We start from the raw sequence: 20,491 nt of genomic DNA on the forward strand, positions 1-20,491 counted from the left end.
TTACTTGCTAAAGGAAATAAGGATGCTGAAGTAGATAAATATGATCTGTGTTTCAGTTTTGCAATTTTTTTTTTAATTGCCTGTTACTTCATTGCCCAAGGTCAGTCTTGTCAAACAAGTGGACCAACAGTTCTCTAGAGTAACATAAAACCATTAAGTTGCTCTTTGATCTTGCACCTTCTTTAGAACCTTTTAATCAATTAACCATGAAGCTACTCAGCTTGTCTTATTTCCTGCACATAAAACTACTTTGGTCGAGCTGACACATTACTACATTATAGATCAAAGTTTGAAGGAAACTTCACATCCAACCAGGATAATTATGTGGAATTTTTCTGAATCCGTTATATACATTTTCATGCCTCAGATGGAGGAAAACAGCATTTTGATCTAGATTGAATTAAAGGATTCATGTGTATTCTAAAGGGTGGCTAAATGGGTTTGTGCATGATCGACCTTACACAAGGTGTGGATAGATTTCATGGCTAGGCTGCAGAGCCTCAACTGTCCATCTGTCCTTTTAGAGTACCCACTATTGATAAGAGTAGGAAACATGACCTGTTGGAACATAAACACTGATCTCTTGTTTTAGGACACCTTCAAATAAGAAAGAGAATTTAAATATTGAATGTACTGTAGTGTGATACAGATTGACATCCTTTTAGCCCAGGAATTAAATTTTGATGACGGAAAGAGTTGTAGTTTCAGGCTTGTAGGGCTACACTTCTGCGATCTTATTTGTGTGCACAAAATGCTTTTTTATCACGAATCAGAGATACCTTCAGTATTGTGTTCTTAAAAATCTGCGATGGTTGCTACTATTATTTTCTAGCTATATGAAAATTAAGCTGTCTCAAAATGTATACTCCATTCCTTCTGGCCAAATACTGGAATACACAAACAGCTTCAATCAGCTCCTTGTTTGAGCTTCTCCCTTAAGTGGGACAGAGTGTCACCCGCACCAGTCCAACGGAGCAAAGCATCTGCTCTCTCGGATTTTGCTGAAGGCATATTTTGCACAGCTGTTTCTTGTGGGATTGGTTTGTTCTCCTTCTGCTTGCTGATGCCAAAAGCGGAGATGGCCTGGCCCAGACAAGAGTGTTACCTGGTGCGTGTGCATCGGTAGCAGGTAGAAATACCAAGAACCAGCACGATTTCTGAAGAAAAACTTGGCCCTATGGATTTCTTTAAATCAGTAAAGAAGCTTTTTTGAAAGAACCCACTTTGTGAAATGATGGTGCAGGATATTCTTCACAGACACCCCCTTATTCTCTGAAGACATGTCTTATATCTAGACTCTCTCTACTTAAAAGTAGATAGGAAACAGGAATCCTTAGAGCTGCTATAACTCACATTATTTTCATGCTAAATTTAAGCCACGCTCTCTTTGCAAATCTGTATTGATTTTCCTGAATGTTACACTTCCTTTAGCTAAACAGCTCCCTGCTGATGTTTGTCATCTTCCTTTTCAGCTGAATTAAAAGAGAATGAACAAGTTTGTAGATGGCATGAATAAAGTGCTCTTTGATAGATATACTTCTTGTCTTCTGAACAAAGAAGAGTACATTCAGCTCTTGGTACTAAGGAAGAAATATTTTCCCTAATCTCCCTCTGTCCAAATTCCTGATTTAAGTCTAAATGGAAATTTCCCAGGAAAGGAAAGGGTATCTGTGAAACTTACTTTTACATTTACCACTGCATTATGTTTTTCTTGCTGGATCTAAGATTCAGTGGGGTGCTTTCCTTTTGGGATTTGAAAAGACACAACAATCCAAAAGGAGTCAGTAGGAGGTTACGCTTGATTTTGAGCCTAAAGCAGGCCAAACCTTAGATTCTGTTGTTTGTTTTCCTTCTACCTCAAGCTATAAATCATCCCAGATTCATCAAACTGTTTGCAAATCTAATCCAAGCTGGACCAAGTTACAGACTGGACCAAGATGTAGGTTTATAGTAATGCCTGAAAACAGGAAAGACTTTAGATCAGAAAGGAAAAACTATCTGGTTTCATTACATGTGGCTTCAAGTTTCATTACAAAAGGTTTTACATGGCTTTGATCCCCTAATTCGGCTAAAAACAAAAAAAAAAAAAAAAAAAGTGATCTCCATGTGCACACAGCTATTTCAGTGCATGCATCTGACTAAAATAGATATGGCTGTACCCCAGTGAACTCCAGTGTGTTCCACACAGACATGCTGTATTTAAATGCGTAGAGTGCAAAGTCAAGATAGATTAGGTCAAACTTCCTCACTGCCAGCTACCTCGAATTCTTAATCATACTCGCTGTTGTTCAGAGCTGCTCAGGGGAACCAAAAGGCATAAATAAGTTCACATCCTGGGGGGGGGGGGGGGGAAGTATGTACTTTCTACCCTTATATACCCTTTTCTACCTAAAGAAAAGATTTTACAAGAAAAATCTGTTTTCCATAATGCTTTCTTATGGAGCCACAATTAAGTGAGTCTTTAAAAGTAAGTGCTAAAGAAATGACTTCACTAGAAGCAGTTTTACTACAATAGTACTCAATTTTATTTATTTATTTTTTGTTAAAGACCTCCTGTCTTTCATTTTTGACTGCTGTTGCTGAAGAGGAATTGCCAATTCTCTTTGCTCCTCTAGAGTTTGGAGAGCAGCAATGAAAAGCGAGCTCCTTTCCCACAAATCCTCAGCACTGGTTCCATGGGGGAGAGGGGCAGAGCCGAGCGAAAGGGGCACAAAGGTTTTTCCAAAGTAACGCAAGCAATGGCTCCTTTAGCCAACACGCTGGAGGAGGGACCACAGTTCCTAACCCAGGTTTTGGGCGCTGAAACCATTAAGTCCTTTTTCTAGCAGATAGAAGTTGTAGTGGCTCCAGGCCAGCTAAGTTGGGTTTACAGCTGCTTTGCATCTGTGAAACAGTGTGAAGCCGCTTGAGCCTACAGTAAATCTGGCCCTAGAATCTGTAATATTTTCTTCTCCCTGGTCTAATACCATTGTTTTTCTGCATTTTACAAGCCTGTTCATTACCATGTGAAATTCAAACGGACTGTGGTCACTTCTGCTGAAAGAAGTTCTTCCCCAAACGGTTCTTTCATGTCAGCATAAAGTAACAGTAGGATGACTTCTGTGGCTAGTCCCTACTTTCTGGGCTCTAAGTGTCCTTTCTACAGAATTTTGAAAATACATGGCAACATGAGCAGTTGCAGCAGTTAACTCCCACGTGTGTTCACTGCCCAGCAATTTGATATAGCCAGAGCTGGTTCCTTTTATCATTCGCATTCTTATTTCCTGGGCACTCGTCCTTACCTATTTGATTGTTTATTCTTTGTTGTCGTCTTCTGAGTTAAAAAACCAAACCAAACCAAAACCCCCACAAACTGGGGCATCTTTTGCTTGTTTGTTTCTAGCTTTTGAATGTGATTGCTGAGCAGATTTTCAGTTAGGTCTCTTTATCCTTCCTTTCAATTAACCTGAAGTTATGCATGATTTTCAGAATGAAAACGAAGAGGCCTCATTCTCCATGTCACACACAGAGTGGGTGGTTTTATTATTTAAACATTTTGCCTGCCACCATTCCTGCTGATTGGTACAAGCACTTTGCTGTAACAGTCTAATAAATAATACTTGTTTCTTTAAAGGCTTAAATATTAATTAGCTGCAGAGTGTTCTTTCCATCACCAGCATGGTGTTTTGCCTTGCCAGATATCTCCAGTTATCTTAGTGGAGGTGCCCGCAGGAAGGTGATTGCTGTGACTCGTTGCAAGGGGAAGGAAGAAGAGTCTCCTCTGGGAGGGCGGTGGGAACGGCAGGCACAGCCAGCTCTGGAGCCGGGTGGCTGGGAAGGGGGGGAAGCTGGAGAGAAGGGGTGAGTGCCAAAGGCTGGCCTCTGGTTTGTGGTAGTGGATGATGAGCACTGTTTTCATCAAGTGGGAGTTAACAAACCTTTTGCTTCTCATTTTTAAGATGCTTCGCAAAGTTTCTCATTAGTTTATTATTATCATTATTTTTCTATTTAAGATAACAGTGAACCTTTTTCTGCGGTGGATTATATGCGGTGCCACATGGTCTCACTGTGGATATTGAGACACAGAAATGTGCCCAAACCTTCCACTCCGTGAAAGCTGTGCTAGAATTAGGTAACTGTTAGGCCCCTTGTTCTTCCTTCTCTAGCCCTGGACACACCGCATTAATTATTTCTAGGGGTGTACTTGGAGGCTGCTTAATAGCTTGGTTCACTAATCATGTAACAGTTTGTTCAGTAAAATAGAAGGCAACAACTAATGAATATTACTTCTGATTTCTCTGAGAGTGTAGAAGTTATGTTTTTGACAGATCTACGTGTTTCCTGTGTTTGATTTTATTTACTGTTGATGCTGACTCATGCCCTTATGTTTCCCCTAGAGAATAATCATAAAACTGCTCAAAAATGGGTGAACTGATAAGGAAAGGGATCCAATAAAAAAAAAAAAAAGAAAAAAAGGAAAAAAAGGAAAAAAAGGAGAGAGAACAGTCAAACTTCAAACTATTTAAACTTGCTATTTCAAAGCAGCAAGCAACTTCTAAAGCACAGGTCAGCTGGTACTGGTCTTATTGCTGTTACCATAGCAGAAACACAGAAATGTGATTAAATAAATAAAGCTAATCAGAAGCAAAAAACCAAGTTTGCAGTAAAAACAGCTCAAGTTAACTTATTCTCAGAGGACTTTGAAAGAAAACATACTTCTAAAGATGTGCTGTGAGAGATTTTAGGCACAGCTGCAGGAAAAAAAAAAAAGGTATCCTTTCCCTTTCTTTAGAAGGATTAAATCTGTCCTGGAAATTAACCAAAGTGGACAAATGGGCCATCATACAGAAACAACAGATTGAGGCCCCGAATGTGAAATACTATGAGAAAGAAGAAAAATGTCCTGGAAAAAGGCTACTGGATCTTTTTAAGGAACTTTAATGACAGAATAAGCAACCCGGGCACATTAATTCTATCTTTACTTGTCTTTTGTGATACGGAAAGTATCCTAAAAGGAATTAAAAAAAAAAAAAAAAATTCTAGCAGACAAAACCAGATAACAATTCCCCTCGTCTGAGTCTATAAATCCATAAAATATGTAAGTTTATATAAATCTATGGATGTCACACTCTTCTACAGGAGGTAAGGTAACATTTTCCAAGTTATAAAGGACATGAAAATGTCTGATCTCTGTAGCTGGATGTGTAACCTGTCTCTTGTTATTTAAAGCAGGTCTTCTGATCCCTCTACAAATGTTACTGAAGTCCTAAAAAAAAGGAACAAAACTCAAGTCTTAATCTCCTAGATGTAGCATAGGGCAGCGATTGAGAGTACTGAGGCTCGATGCTTACAACTAGAGGAGTTTACCTCTGAACTGGAATGGAGTAAAAGGATGGAGTTGTAAAGACCAGAAGGCATTACTAAGATCAGCGTTTTGCAGTTAAGCTGTGGATCTGGGAGGCGGTTTTAAAGTCTGTTCCCATGGCTGAGCAAAATTCCTGCAGCATGGGTGTCATGCTGTAGAGCTGGAGCATATTTGCTGGGACTGTGGATAGCCAGAAGTCTTGCTGTTCAGCGAGATGACTGTTTTTTCTCAGCTTGACAAATGACATGCAGCACTGACAGAATACTTCTCCTTTGCTGGCCATCACCCCTACGGACACTGGCCAGAACAGCAGCAGCAGGAACATACCCTCCAACTCTTGATTTAATCACACGGAGCCCAGGAGACTAGTGAATAGAGCTGTTAACTCTCTGTTTGGTTTGCTTTTCCCATCTGTGTTTTATTAAACTCAGAGCAAGATTTATTCACTTTTTTAACATCAGGAGCTGTTGGTGTCCAAGATGATGGTTCACGTTAAGGTATACATGTACAATTTAACCTGGCTGAGGGCCAACGAGGCCTACGATTTCCAGCCTAGACAATTTATTTGCAAAAGGACACAAAATCCCTCTGCTCTCAGATGTTTCTGAAAGGATGAGCACGACTTCCCGCTCTCCCAGGAACACAATACAGAAAGAACACAGTAAAACAGTAGGCTCTCCAGGATGAGCCAGGCTCTCCAGGCATGCAGGCAAACACTTCAGTTTTACTTTACTCCTGACAGCCCCTACATAGTCACAACTACCAACGATTTTCTGATTTCCACTCCAGGAATCTTAAATAGATTGGAGATACCAGCTCAGTGTATAAATATTTCTTCTAAAAGCCAAGAATCCTGAATGGCTCAGCTGGGGAATTGCACTTTATGGGAACTGAAATTATGTGCCAGGCTCTCGTCTGTAAGGTGGGATAGCTGAAGCACAGACACTCGCATGCCTAATCAGCTACTGCCAGAATAACACTCGCTTCGAAGGGAGGAGAAAAGATGGGATTTTGAATTGCTTCAAAAAGATAAACTTTTCCTCAAACAATGGAGCTCACTCACTCAAGATAGAAAGATCAAGTGCGCATTTTTCAGAACTGTAAAGAGGTTTGGTGGTTTTTTTTTTGAAATATGTAAGTTTCAAGCAATAACAGATAAAGCTCCCAAAATAGTTTCAATGCAAACAGCCTCCAACATTCTTGACACTTTTCCAGAACTTCTGGGCATTTTCTTCTTAACAGCATGCTCCTTTCCAAAATGTACCACTCTCCCCCTCATCTCTTAATCATCACTCATCAAAATGAACATGGTGACATCTACTTTATTGCCTTGCTACTATCCCCGCAAGCACACCGTGGATCACCAAGTTTGCCAGATTTGTCGTCATCTGCAAAACCTCTGCATTCTGGTCTTCCCAGGCAAATGCCTTCATAACGTATGAATATCATATTGACTGTGGCATCTACACAGAGCATCATCGTATTACAATGATTCTTCTAATACCAAGGCGCATGGTATGAGCCCACATGGCAATAAAAAGTATTCTGAATACAGGACAAAATTGTTATTACAATAGACCTTAGAAAATAAACTGTATCTCTCAAAGTTTATTCAAAGCCCACCATTGGTTTGCTTAAATCAATATTTCTGTCACTCACATATCCATCTTCCCCAGAAACTTTAACGTAGGCCGCAGAATCTGTTTCTGTACATGATAGTTCCTCATCTGGCTTGACTTTCAACGTTAACAAAAAAACATGACTTTTGTAACTGTTTCGAGAAGAATGGTCTTTTTTTTCCATGCTTTCACATTTTTATCATCTGTGAGATGACAGTAGGAGCTGTGCATGAGCCAGTACAAATTAAGCAGTATTCATGCACTTTCTCTTTTATAACTTTTAAGAATACTGGCAGAAAATGATGGAATCTGCAAGTTTCAGTTTTCTTGGTTTCTAATGAAAAAAGAATTTGAATTGTATGCAGTGTTAACTCAAAGTGAGGAACTTGGTCACTGTACTGAGCCGCATCCTTCAGACCCAGTGCTGTTTATGCATTATATTCACTACATTAACAGCAGCCTGTACGAGAACGATTCCTATAGCAGGCAGCAGACCCCAGGAGAGAAACCTAATCCTCGAGCACTGTGTTAAAAGCTGCGTAATTTAAGTTTTCGAATGAAGACCTACGTGTCCGGAGTGTTCTGCACCAAACTGAATTCTCCACCGTGTTAACTATGCCTGAAGCTACGGTTCCCTCAGCCCCCCCATCTCCCTTTTGGGGAGTACAGGTACGAGGTTAAAGCATTATTACAGGAACCTTGATTTGGGCACGAGAAAGGTGTCAGGGTGACCCATCCCGCTGAGGAAGTTGCCTCTCGTCACACACGGTCGCACGCCTTGTCAATGCTTGAGCACTGTTGCGGGGAGCGAGAACACAGGGCTGCTTAGGTGAGCTGAGTCACTGTTCGATGTAGGTGCCAAAGTTGGTGGGGGTTTTTAGGGTTTTTGTTTGTTTGTTTGTTTTTCTCCTTAATTCTTAAGTTTTAGCTTGGTTCTGCTTAGACACCGCAAGAAGTCCCTCAGGATCAGCAGTAGCTGGTAGCGTTGCTTGAATACCATTGCAAAGTTCCTCTTTCTCTGTCAGTGTGAGCACAGAAAGCGGTCCAACTCCACATACTTGGTACAGGGATTTTGATCATACACAGAAAAATAATGCTGTTTATCCAAGAAGGCTATAGAAGTACTGTTATGCAAAAATGGCTTCTTTTTCTGCAAAACTACCCCTTTTTACAGAAGATTATTTAGAAGTCACAAAAACTGCAAAGAAGGCCCTGTGCCAAAAGTTGTTTCATTGAATATTTAGAGAAATTCTAAAGTAGCGTAAGTAAAATAAATACAGAAGTGTCTGTAAAAATTATATTGCAGAAGAGAAACCTGGATAAGTATCATCCCATCCAACTGCTTAAAGTACTTAGTCCAAGATTAGTGAAAATGAATCCCTCTGAAGACTCTAATTACTTGCTAAAACAACTGTCAAATTGCCATTTGTATAACCATTAAAATATTAGGATAGACTCAATTTGCCTCTTCATGCAGTGTACTTTATTTATAAGTCTTTTGTTAATTTTGGTATGAGTTCAGCTGTGTTCATAATGAACCGACATTTTCAGATGTCACTGCCCGTAGGTGTAATAATCCCAAGTTAATTCCTTCTGCAGATTTTCAGCAATGAATACACTAGATCTAGGGTCGAGTTTTATTCTGTTTTTTTACCAAATATTCTTTGCAACTACAGATGTTTAATTAAAGGCTGTTAGACAATTTAAACTTCTCAGAAGAATACAAATAAAAGCTGTTAATGAAGTAAATATCTGTTTAATTTACAAACATCAGTAGCATTACTGATATCAGTCCAAATAAGACAAAGCACACTGCATCATTACACATGTACATCTAACTTTTTTTTGTAAAAAAAATAATAAAATAAAATTGAAAAACATCTGCATTTTTACAGGGTACCCTGGGTTTTACTGAAAGAAGAACACAACCCACTATTGATTACCAATTCTACATTATAATTTAGCAGCAACATGTTAACGTGGGGAACATTAGGGCAGTAAAGTAGTTTTATTATTTGGGGAAAGTCACAGTTCTTGATAGCACAGCCTTTTTTTCTTTTTTTATAAAAAAGGTAAAGAGCTCCACGGGAATATTAATTTATAAAGATCTACCTTCTAATGTCATTTTCTACACGCCATCTTATTTTCTGTAAGTACTGTATATAAGGAAAATTAACTTCTCTACAATTGCCACCTAGTGTAAAGACATTTTCTGTCATACATTACAGGTTCTTGGAAGGTGTCCTGAATATCTGCTGCATGTGAAAACTGCAGATTGTCATCACTTTCAGATTCAGTGACACCAAGTGGTCAGATTCTATGGAAAAGAAAAAGGGGAGGGGAAGGGGAGGAAAAAACAGACCGAAAACATTTACCCCAAGACGACATGCTACGTTAGTTCTATTGCAAAAAATCCTGATTTTTAAGTCCTTTAAAAAAAAATAAAAAAAATTACAAAAATACTGGGACAAATATAAATTAATATATATTAAAGCATTGAAAAACAGTAAAAGGGATGGCCTAAAAGGGTTAAGTACAATGTACTTTGATACAATAAATATTTCTCAATGAAACCGAATACTGTATAGAGTTGTTTAGACCTCATAGAAACAGAAATCCATATTATTACTAATTTATCCATCAATAATCTATTTTTATCATCCCCAAAACATTTATATTACAAAAAATTAATACTGGAAAAGGGCAGATAAACACTTTTTTATGCTTCTTTTGCTAACATGCTGACATAAAAGTATACATCATCAGGAGATGTCAGGATTATAGTATATTCTCATATCTCCCATTGCCCATCCATTAAATGGGACCCCATCTTCTCAAGATGATTAATAATTCCAAAAGATAAAATGTATTATTTCACACAATTGTTATTTCTGTATAATCTGATTCTTTTCACTTGTAATGCTTCCTCATCCATAGGTAAGTGATTGCTATGGTCTGCCAAGACAGTAAAATATACTGATACAAAAGTGAAAAAAACAGCCTCATGTTCTGGCCAATATTTCATCTCTGAGCTGTTAAGTTGAAAGTCACGTGTGTATAGTGTCAGTGTATCTTCAGCATGTTATAAAGAAGAATCCATGTTAAAAGCAGTTAAAGTTTCCCATCTCTGTTGCAATGTTACCAGGTCTTTTTTTTTTTTTTCTTCAAAGCTCCTCTTGGTTATGAGAAGTCTCAGTTCAAGCACTTGAATCTTTTTTTTTCAAATGAAGAAAAAGTCTTTATTCTCATAATAAAAATAAGTCTGTTCTGTATTTTACAATATATTTCAAATATTTCCACTATGAAGCATTAATTAGTCCGACACGGTCAATAAGTATACAACATTTTCAAAAGACAAGTGTGACAGGGACACTTAGGAGGGACAATTTGTACAGCCACACTTCACCACTTTTTCAACCTCATCCACAAATGACGACCCGTCAGTGCATTCAAAAGAGTATTTCCGCCTCTTGCTCCTCAGTGGTCCACAGCACTGCCCAGTTGAACATCCTCCTTTACATTCTAGTCTCGATACCTTCTTGGTCGTCTGACACGCAGCATACCCTTGCTGCTTTTGGTAGTAATCTCGGATTCGTTCCCCTCGACAAGAGATTTCTGTAGAAAACAACATTTACAATAAGAGATACGCTTTTGAGACGCAGGTCAAATAACGGCTGACATTGCTAAGGAAGATGCTGTGTTTCTAACTGCAGTTCGGATTGATATTTTAAAGTTTGACTCAGACTGTATATTGGAAACTAGTGGTTCTACCAAACGTAATTTGATTAATGCTGAGTTTTATTTCCTATCCCTCCTATTTTCAGTAAAGTTTATATTATGTATATGTAAACCATAAATACAAAGCTATTACAATGACAAGAAAATTGGAAGCTTAAATCTTTTCCTCTTTTATAAAAATACACATCTTCTGTTCCTACATTGCTTGCAGCTGGTTCTATTTACCATAGGGAAATGTTTCAGAGAGCATGCAATTTAATTTATTAGACCTGGAGTTTAATATTATTCAAACTGTTATTTAATACAAGTTACATTCCACTAACTTCATAAATTACTGAGGTATAAAACTAGCTAAAAATGAGACATCTGTTCAAGGTTCTACAACCATATTCTTCTATTCTACTCACATCTATGTACAATACAAAATAAATGCCATCTGGGGTACGGGAAAGAGAGGGAGAGGGAGAGCTTTGATAGACAAAGGAAAAAGAAAAAGGTAGGGGGAAAAGTCATCCTGTTTTCATCCATCTCACCTGCATAATTCGCTGTGATAAATCAGTTGAAGCTGAGAGGTCAAAAGTAGAGTTTGTGATAAAACTAGGAGCAGAATCATTGGATTTGGCTTCTCAGTTGCAGAAGGCAGAGAAACAATAAATACAGAAAGATACAGCAGGTAAAAGGTAGTAGTTAAATATAGTAAAAATGTGTTTCTGAATAAAGGCAAAAAAGAGAAATGTTTTCACAGCAAAACATTTGATGAAAAAATCCTCAAAATGTAAACAAATTCATGGGAAAAGTTTGATTTTTCTCTCATTGAGATAAATTCTTATGGTAAAAAAAAAAAGCAACAAATGTGTGTGTTGTGGGAAAAAAAAGTGGGTAATGTTTTTGGCTGTTCATGTTTTAATAAAAAAGCTCATTTCCAAGACGAACAACATGATTTTAAATTTTTTTTTTTACCTTTATCACAGCTGTCCCCCGTGTATCCGCTGCTGCATTCGCAATATGGTTTTCCAAGTCCTGAAAGCCTGCATTTGCCATGTTTACACCTGACGGATTGGCAGGGGTTAAACAGCATTTCCTCTTCATCACAGAGGACTCCCCCATGTCCCTGCAGGCATTTACAACTGTATGAAAACGCATTGATCGGCAAGCAGGTACCATGCACACATCTACAGGGGAAACAAGCCCAAGAGAATAAAAATAAATTATTCATCAAAGTTCAGGCTAAGCAACATTAACTACAAATACTTTGGACTGTACTCAGAAGAAATTGCTTTTGTTTCTAATGGATTTTTTCAGTGAGATGCAGTGAAGTGGTTTATAATTGGTATGCAGGTTTACACTACACAAGCTGCAGTACAGAACTCTTGTGTCACCAGAAAACAGCCGCTGTAGATGTGTTATGGAAGACTTTTACAGGCCACAGTTCTTAAAACCAACATTTCCTGTCTACCTAAATTTTCAGCATGCTTTTGAGATGAACACAGCAAAATCAAGCCCAAATATAATCCACTAGAATGAAGTACAGAAAAAGGATACTCACCTGAATTTTTGGTTCTTGTATCATTTAAAAACCCCACGTATTGTCACTTATGAAGTATGGGGCTCCCAGCACAAAGACAGGTCAGGCACTTCCTAACTGAAACTTCTCTGACCCAGCAATGGGAGCTTCAAAGCTGAACACATGCTCCCCATCAAATACAGTAGTCTGCACTGCCAACTGCCAGTAGCGTGGCCATATAATGTGCGAGGAGATTCTTCACTCCACTGAAAGCCAGCAGCACTCATCTAATACTCATGCAGAAACTCATACTAGATGAGGTTGCATATTATCAAGTCTCACGCAAGTGATTAAACTAGCTAGTCTCTCAGCTGAGCTTTGGTAAACATTTGTAGCAGGCTCAAATCTTGTTGTTAAACAAAAAAGGCTGCGCGTTAAGCTGCATCTGCTAAGTTCTGATGTACAGTATGGAAACACATAGCTGGTCTTACTTCTCTTGAGAGAGAGGTGGTGTTTCCCAAGAGGAGGACGTTTAGTTACCTGTTCCTAGGTGTGAATTCATCTTCTGAAAACATCACCAATGACTTGGAATAAAATCACTTCCCTTTGTTCATTTGGTGGCACAGGGTCAATAACTTTCTTCCTAGAAATAACGCTATTTTCTTTAACTGTTGTCTTGATACAGAAGTTTTCTATCGACACAGTGTTTCCTAGGGAGACCGCAGTGAAGATTCCTCTGTAGGGAGGAATGCAATCCTGTCGTTTATGGTCACAGTCACCCTCCCTAATGTTTCTCCTCTCTGTATTGTAAGATCGCTGAGCACACAGCCTCCTTAGCAGGTTGTGGCAGCCAACTAACTAACTAACTAACTAACTAAATAAATAAATAAAAAGCTTTAGATAAAAAAGAATCCCCTTCAATCTAAAATAAAATCCTTTTTTTAAATTTGAAGATGGTAAAATTCATATAAAATTGCATTTCATAGTAAAAGAAGAGTTCTGTTAAGAACAATGTCTCATTTTAAAATTTTTAGATAACAATCCGTATTTCTGGAAACTTTTTGCTTTGTGCTCTACTCCTTCAGTACAGTAAGAAATTTGGTAAAATTGAAAAGAATGCACAACACTTTTTAACTTTGACAAACTTGCATTAACTATTTAAACCTGTTTCAGTTTATAAACATCAACACGTTTTACTCATCAATGAAATCAACATTACAACTCTCTATCTGTACCCTTAATTCTGTGCAAGTGCTTTAGCATGGTGTAACTAGGAGGAAAAAGTATGGGTAGTCAGTGTCATCACAGGATATTCAAATGGAAGGCACAACACATTGCCTACATCCACATATCCAGTTTGGGATTAAACACTGCAACTATAAAACATAACTAATAGCTTAAGCACCTCCAACTTCCCTATTATGCAAGAGTCTGTACTTTTGAGGCAATTATGTTCCCTAAAAAATTCCAAATTGTTCCGGTGGTTGAAATCTGATATTCCAAGACTGTTAGATCAAGCAACTCAAAATTGAAAGCTTAGACAGTATCACAAGGCAGATAGCTTTTGTTTAGTTTTCATTGTCTTTAGCATTTGATCTGTTCACCATTTACAAAACAACCACTTTTAGGACATCTGGTCTACGAAGTTACTCAGGTGACACTGACATCATGTCATATTCTATACAGGCTGTTTTAGATGTAAAAGCAATCTGTGTCATGATCTTTGGTAAAGTTCTGCTTGACTGAGAAGATGATTAAATCTTAGCTAAGGCCAACTTTCATACTTTTGCTTCCACCTGTTCTTTGAAGCCCTAAATTTCATCTTCAGACGGTACTGAAAGGAACATCAAGCAAAGTGCAAACTCTCAGGCACAGTTTCATCTGATCTAATTTTAGGTACCTATGTCAGGCACTCAAGTTAGATGTATAATTGCCATAAGCTCCCCACACAGTCATGGTGAGAGATGAGCTTATCCAGAGGGTGATTAGACCACCTGAGGTCTAATTCGCTCTTTAGAAACCTGTTTATTCCTTTACTGACTATAGAGCAAACTTTGGTCACTGTGTTCCTAAGTCAAGCACCTAGCCTCTTCATGGTGTACATGGATCTCTAAAAGTTCCACTACATTTTCAAAACAGAGATCACAGTGATAAGTCTGTTTCTCAGATAAAGTGGAATGTTATACTGTAGTAGATGGACAAAATGCACCTATTCAATAGACAAGATTAAGAGATGAATCAAGAAATACAGAATCAAATTCCCTAGAAACTAAACAACAAAACCCTCTTTCACTCCAAATAAACAATTTTGGTTTGGTTTTCTCTCCTAGAAGTTCACAGCTGAAACAAAACCAATACTTTCAAGAGCTAACAAAATACTTAACTCTATCTTTGATACTGCCTGTATCTGATACTTGCCAAGTTTTGTAATTTACTGCAGAAAGCACTCAGTCTGGGTGATGATGTGTATAGTTATAAGAAACTATACAGAATATAATTTTTCAAGGACAGTTCAAAGAAACCCTTTGGGTTTTCTCATTGTAGAAATTGATGGTTACAGTTCCATGTTATTTTTGACTCCTAAAGTATAAAATAGATGTGATAGACATCATAGAATCCTAGAATGGTTTGGGTTGGAAGGGACCTCAAAGATCATCTAGTTCCAACCCCCCTGCCATGGGCAGGGACACCCTCCACTAGACCAGGTTGCCCAAAGCTCCATCCAACCTGGCCTTGAACACTTCCAGGGATGGGGCATCCACAAGTTCATCACATTTGTATTTTTTCATACATCGTATTTTATATTTTTTAACCTGCTGTGACTTCTTTGCTTTATCTCTTAAGTTACTGTGAAAGAGAACAGGGTAAGAAAAAGACCCATAAACAATGAAGTGCTATAATGATATGCCTCAAAAATTCACTGCTATGGCTTTGGGAAGAGTTCAAAACTTAATAGTACTGAAAGAGTCCATAACCAATGTAAACAATGCTAACTGCATTGTAAAGCATGCTAACTGGTTTATAAAGCTTTAAAGAGTCAGATTCTCCACACACACTATGTGAAAAGATCACTTAAACATGATTTTATATGCGAGTTGAAAATCATCTTATTAGAATCTCTTAGCAAAGTCAGGCCACTTGTCCTCAAAAGTCAAAAGTTATATAGGCCAGAACACTGAAAAAGCAGCAGCAGAAGATCCAAGCAGGCTTACTTTAAAAAAAAAAAAAAAAAAACAAAAACCAAAACCTGTTTGCCAAACTGTAGTAAGAACAAGAGCAAACAGAATGACATCTTGTTGCCCATGACTAATAGATCCTGAAGAACTTTGAACTTCTGAAGTTTCTGATCTTCTTGTGCTGGGAGACCATGAGCCAAAAAATTAAATCTGTATCTATAGTAAATTTAAAAGATGAATATGCATAAATATCAATACTCTCATATACACATATATACATATCTTTCACTCTCTCTCTACACACATATATAGATAACCCTCTCTATAAACCTATATAAAATGTCCAACCTAAAATGTCAAATCAGCAAAAAGAATTAGCACATACAGACTTACACAGAAGTTTACCATAAAGGTAGAAATCTATTTTCCTGCTAAAACCTGGGGTACTGTGAAAATGCAAAAATATTAGATGTATCTGTTGTATCAAGTTTTTGAAACACATTAGATGATGATGATGATAATTATAATTATTTCTCATTCTATACAATCAGAAATAAGCAAGCAAATATTTTTTCCATTTGCAATGATTAAATGATTTTTGTACCAAGTGTCTACCAACACTTGCATCAGTGTAACTCATTACAGAAGCAGCCCATACAGAAGTAAGAGCATATCCCAGGCTTTAGGCAGAACTTCAATGAGATGTGTGTATCTGCTCCCCTAAACTGGGGAATTTCTGCATTAAGTTTATGAAAAGAATATACTATAACCTGGACGCTGTTTTGACTTTTACATGCCCAGGATATTTTATTTCTTACTGACAAAAAGTGTGAACTTGTATGAAAAAAATGCACATAACAGGAGACTTATATGCATATTATACTACTGTTCTGTCTTGAGGAAGGACATACTTATTTCCAAGACATGGGTCATTAGTTTGTTGATCACAGAGGGGTCCAGTCCATCCTCCTTCGCACTCACAGGAAAAGCCTGACTGGCTGGTAGCATGGCATGTTCCATGCACACAAACTTTCTTATGACAAGGCTCGCAACCTGGCAGAATTCCCACTTGCAGTGGCACATTTCTGAAGTCCTGGAGCTCGCTGTTGATATACAGATTACGGATGCAACCATGGAAGCTGGTGCCGTTCTGTCCCGGAGACTGGCGTAAAGCTGCTATGTTATTTTTCACAGGCATGCCTAGGAAATGAATAATAGCAAATAATCAACGTAATCTCTGGTACCACTTTCTATACCATTTCCCCTATTTTTTAAACATTTTAAAAGAAATATTTCTTCCTAATTAATTATTCTTGGATATTCAGTCTACAACATGAGCAATGATCTAGTATTTGGAAATTGTCCTGGTTGTCAAGCATACATGTCAACCAGCTCCAGACCCGTAAGTCTCTGGGTCCAACTAAAGAGATATATATAGAACTTCCTACAGGAAGGTCACAACTGTGAAAAGGTTCAGATACATGCCTGGTTTTGACCAGGCATTTAAGACCAGGATAGTGTATAGTTTCTGAATCTTGGAAAACCAAAAGTTCTTGAAATTTAGCAGTTGATATATGATTTTTTGTAAGCTGCTATGATACTCAAATCCAGAAGAATTTAGTAGGACCAGGTCATCAATTTGGACCTGGCATATGCATTTCAGATGTGAAATTTTGCTAGTGAAATTTCTTGGAAGGAAAAGCTCAACAGGAGGAAGTTCCATTACTTTCAAAAATATTTTTGTTCAGTATGTCTCAAAAACAGATTAATACAAAAGGCACTCATAGTTTGCCATTACAGTTTTAAACAAAGATAGTGAATAATAACAATAAATGATCATCAAAATACTTATGTATAGATATTTCTAGATGGTACAAATGCTCTTGATGTTGACCATTTTCAGAGTAATTCCTCTGTTGTAGTCTATAATTGTTACAGGTGTAATTGGAGCAGGAGATGTATGCAATGCAGTTATCCTGTTGTGATCAGTTAATCATTTAAGACTAATTCAGAAGGAACATTTCTGTTAAACATTCTTTCCTTGTAGTTGAAGTTTCTATGAAGTTTCTTCCACTTTTTTTTTTTTACACTTATTGCCAACATATTGGCCTATATTAGTTAGTCCTTAAGATATTACATTCAAATAACTAATACACAAATGCCTAAATACCTCCTGAGTCGAATAAGGAAAGGAAATAAAACTCTACTGAGCATTAGAAAAGGATCTGTTTATCTGAAAATAAATGTGCTTATTAACTGCACAGGTTTATTCATAGGCAAAATTAACAATTTTCATTCTGGTACTTAGTAAGATAACAACCACCGAAAGAGGTAATGTTCTGCATAGTTGCTCCTTAACCATGTAAACTGATACTTCTCATGGTTTTATATAGTTACTCTGAACAGTTAAGAGTAATGCAGAAGTGCTACACAACCTAATGAAGTAGACCTGCCTTTCATTTAGAGGTTATTATAACTTAATTTGTGGTAAGCTTCAGTGATTATAGAAATAAACAATATTGCATCCATACTACTGACGAGTCTAATCGTCTTTGATCTTATCAGTTAAGTAAAATAGGATTGGGACTATTACATTAAAGGACTCGGACTGCAAACAATCACTAGTTTCCATTTCCTCAAAACTATTTGCCATATTCTCAAATTCTTGGGACAAGGCAATGTCATCAAGGCCTCTTCACCCTGATATCTCCTTGGAAAGCAACACTCAGCAAATGTTTAGCCATATGGCCTGAGGTATCTAATAGCAGAATAGATGCACTGAATTTATCTATTGTAAAAATAAAAGCTGCATAAAACTAAGTATACCAATGCAATGCTAAACTAGATGTTATACTTGTAAGTGTCAGGAAATTTAGATATGATTTCTGGGAACCGTATAAGCATGTATCACACCAGATACTATGAGGTATATCATATGTGATACAGAGAATTTTTTGTCTATGATCTCTAATATGGAAGACATTTGGAAACACAATGCAAGCATATACACAAGCTTTTAGCCTATACACTTTTTGCTTCTTCTAGCAAGTTAACAAGTGTTAGAAGGCCAAAGTGTGTATAAAAGCTGCTCATATTCTTTAGCAATATTTCCTAGGTAATTTTTAGATAAAAGTTCTTTATCAGTTAGGAAAGAACTGCCATAGAAACAGTGCAGACAAATATTTCAGCTCTATTTTCCAAAAGGTAAGAACGTAGTTCCCATCTCCCTTTAAGCTTTTGGTCACTGAACCTGACTACAGGTAAATTACCAAGTTATTGTTCAAGGAGGCAAATGGTAAGACCCCTATTAAATAACAGTCATACAATAACACTGTCAAAACGAGTATCTCATTCAGAAGCTGCTAGAACAGATCAGGCACAAATGTAAAGCAGCTGATGCCCTACCTGCCTCAGAAATAGGGACTGCCATGAAACAAGGTGCCACTCTCAACTAGTAAAATATGTTCTAATTCCTGAGAGAAGAATGTGAAGTATCAGTGAAGTCTGTGACCCCTTTGAAGAGTTTTTGAGCAGAAACAGATTGTCCCTTAAGACTTCTTACAAAAAGCCGTGGGCTTTCAATATGATTTACTGAAATCTGTTATAGAAAGACTGAAAAATTTCTAGTGTGTGTTTTTCTGACCACACAAGAGAGCCACACAGTTCGAAAAATGTCAAAAAAAGAGAGTATAAATTCATTAGCCCACTTTCTGTAAAAATAAAGTTCAACTACCCCTTCAAACCAACCCAAATATTGTGACCCAAGAATAACTTTCTAAAAAAAAAAAAGGGGGGGGGCCAGGGAGGGTGGAGGGAGAGAGAGGAAAAAAACATACAAGGGCTTGCTGTCAAGTCTGAATTTCATCCTGCCAGCTGAGGTGATGCTTACCAGAAATGCCATTTTAACAGGAAGGTGATAAGAGTAAGTGTAAGCTACATGATGATATAGGTGTCAAACTAAGACTTTGGCAAAGATAAAAATACTGCATAAAATCCTAGTGAGAATTTGACTTCTTAACTGATGGAAATGTGTGATTGAATTCTCTAAAAATTCTAGATACAGTTGGATAAGAAAAAATTGAATGAATCTCAAAAAGATGGGTAATATAAAGATGCAAGAGTGAAAGTTAACTGTCTCAAGATTTTTAAAGATCATAAATAGATAAACATAGATAAAGAACAGAAAAGTTTAAGAGCTGAATATCAATCTACTGGGTTTTTTTGTTTTATTTTGTAATAATGTGCTTCTAATAATGGTTTTCATTCCGTTTTGGACCAACATTTTAGAAATAATTGTCTGCTTGGAGGTGAACGTGAAGAATAGAAATAGAAATAGAAAGAACACAAGGCCTCTCCAAAGAATATACACTAGGATGAAAAAGACTCCTGCTCTTAGGAAACAAGCCACTGAAGTAAAAGGTTATTTCCAAAAATTATTTCTTCTGATGCTTCAAAATGATGTTGCAGATTAATATCATTCTTCTAATGGAGATACAGCTGCAAGGTGAAGCAGCAAGGAGGAGAACCACATGCACAAATCAACATGTAAGTGTTAGCACTGCACAGAATCGATGTTTATAGTGGGAAGTCTTGCCTCATTTCATTAAAAGGTGCTTATAACAGTGTCCCGGTTCTGGCACATGCTAAACCACGTCAGACAGACAGGGGCATCATTCTGCACTAAGCTCAGTTTTCAAGAAGTGGTAAAATTGGCCTTAGCAGTCATTAAATAACAAAGTGATGTTGACAATACAAGTAAGCACGCACACAGTGTCTTATTAGAATCTAGGACCATCTCTCCATCCAAAAAATGTAGGTTTGCTTCCACAAGGCAATCCTCCTTTGAAGATTCATGATATGAAGCAATTTTAAAGACAGCTCATACATTTGATAATTTTAATTCTTTTCTCTGCTGCTATGGGGAGTGATGACTAATGTTGAATTTTATCTTGTACTTCTTCCCATTTTAGATGGGAGGAGGCAATGAAGAAAATCTGAAAAGATTTGACAAAAAAGCTGAAGTGTTTCAAGGGAAGAATGGGGATTTTCAGAGACAAGTCAACTTACCCCTTATCCCATGTAAGGGAGGCACTTATTATACTGGTTTTAT

At 37.4% G+C, this 20,491-nt stretch overlaps 1 protein-coding gene across 2 annotated transcripts in view; it reads right to left on the reverse strand.

Annotated features, from left to right (window-relative positions):
• Positions 1 to 8,697: 8,697 nt before the first annotated feature.
• Positions 8,698 to 20,491, reverse strand: part of SLIT2 (slit guidance ligand 2) — a 268,071-nt gene continuing 256,277 nt past the window's right edge. For both annotated transcript variants that reach the window (XM_075752405.1, XM_075752404.1), the window contains 3 exons: positions 16,293 to 16,581; positions 11,662 to 11,873; positions 8,698 to 10,578 (listed from right to left, as the gene is read on the reverse strand). In XM_075752405.1, coding sequence (XP_075608520.1) covers positions 10,337 to 10,578; positions 11,662 to 11,873; positions 16,293 to 16,581 — 743 coding nt within the window. In that variant the 3' untranslated portion in view covers positions 8,698 to 10,336. The remainder of the gene's footprint in view (positions 10,579 to 11,661; positions 11,874 to 16,292; positions 16,582 to 20,491) is intronic.

This window comes from Balearica regulorum, chromosome 4, assembly GCF_011004875.1.
Source record: "Balearica regulorum gibbericeps isolate bBalReg1 chromosome 4, bBalReg1.pri, whole genome shotgun sequence".
Taxonomy (NCBI): Eukaryota; Metazoa; Chordata; class Aves; order Gruiformes; family Gruidae; genus Balearica; species Balearica regulorum.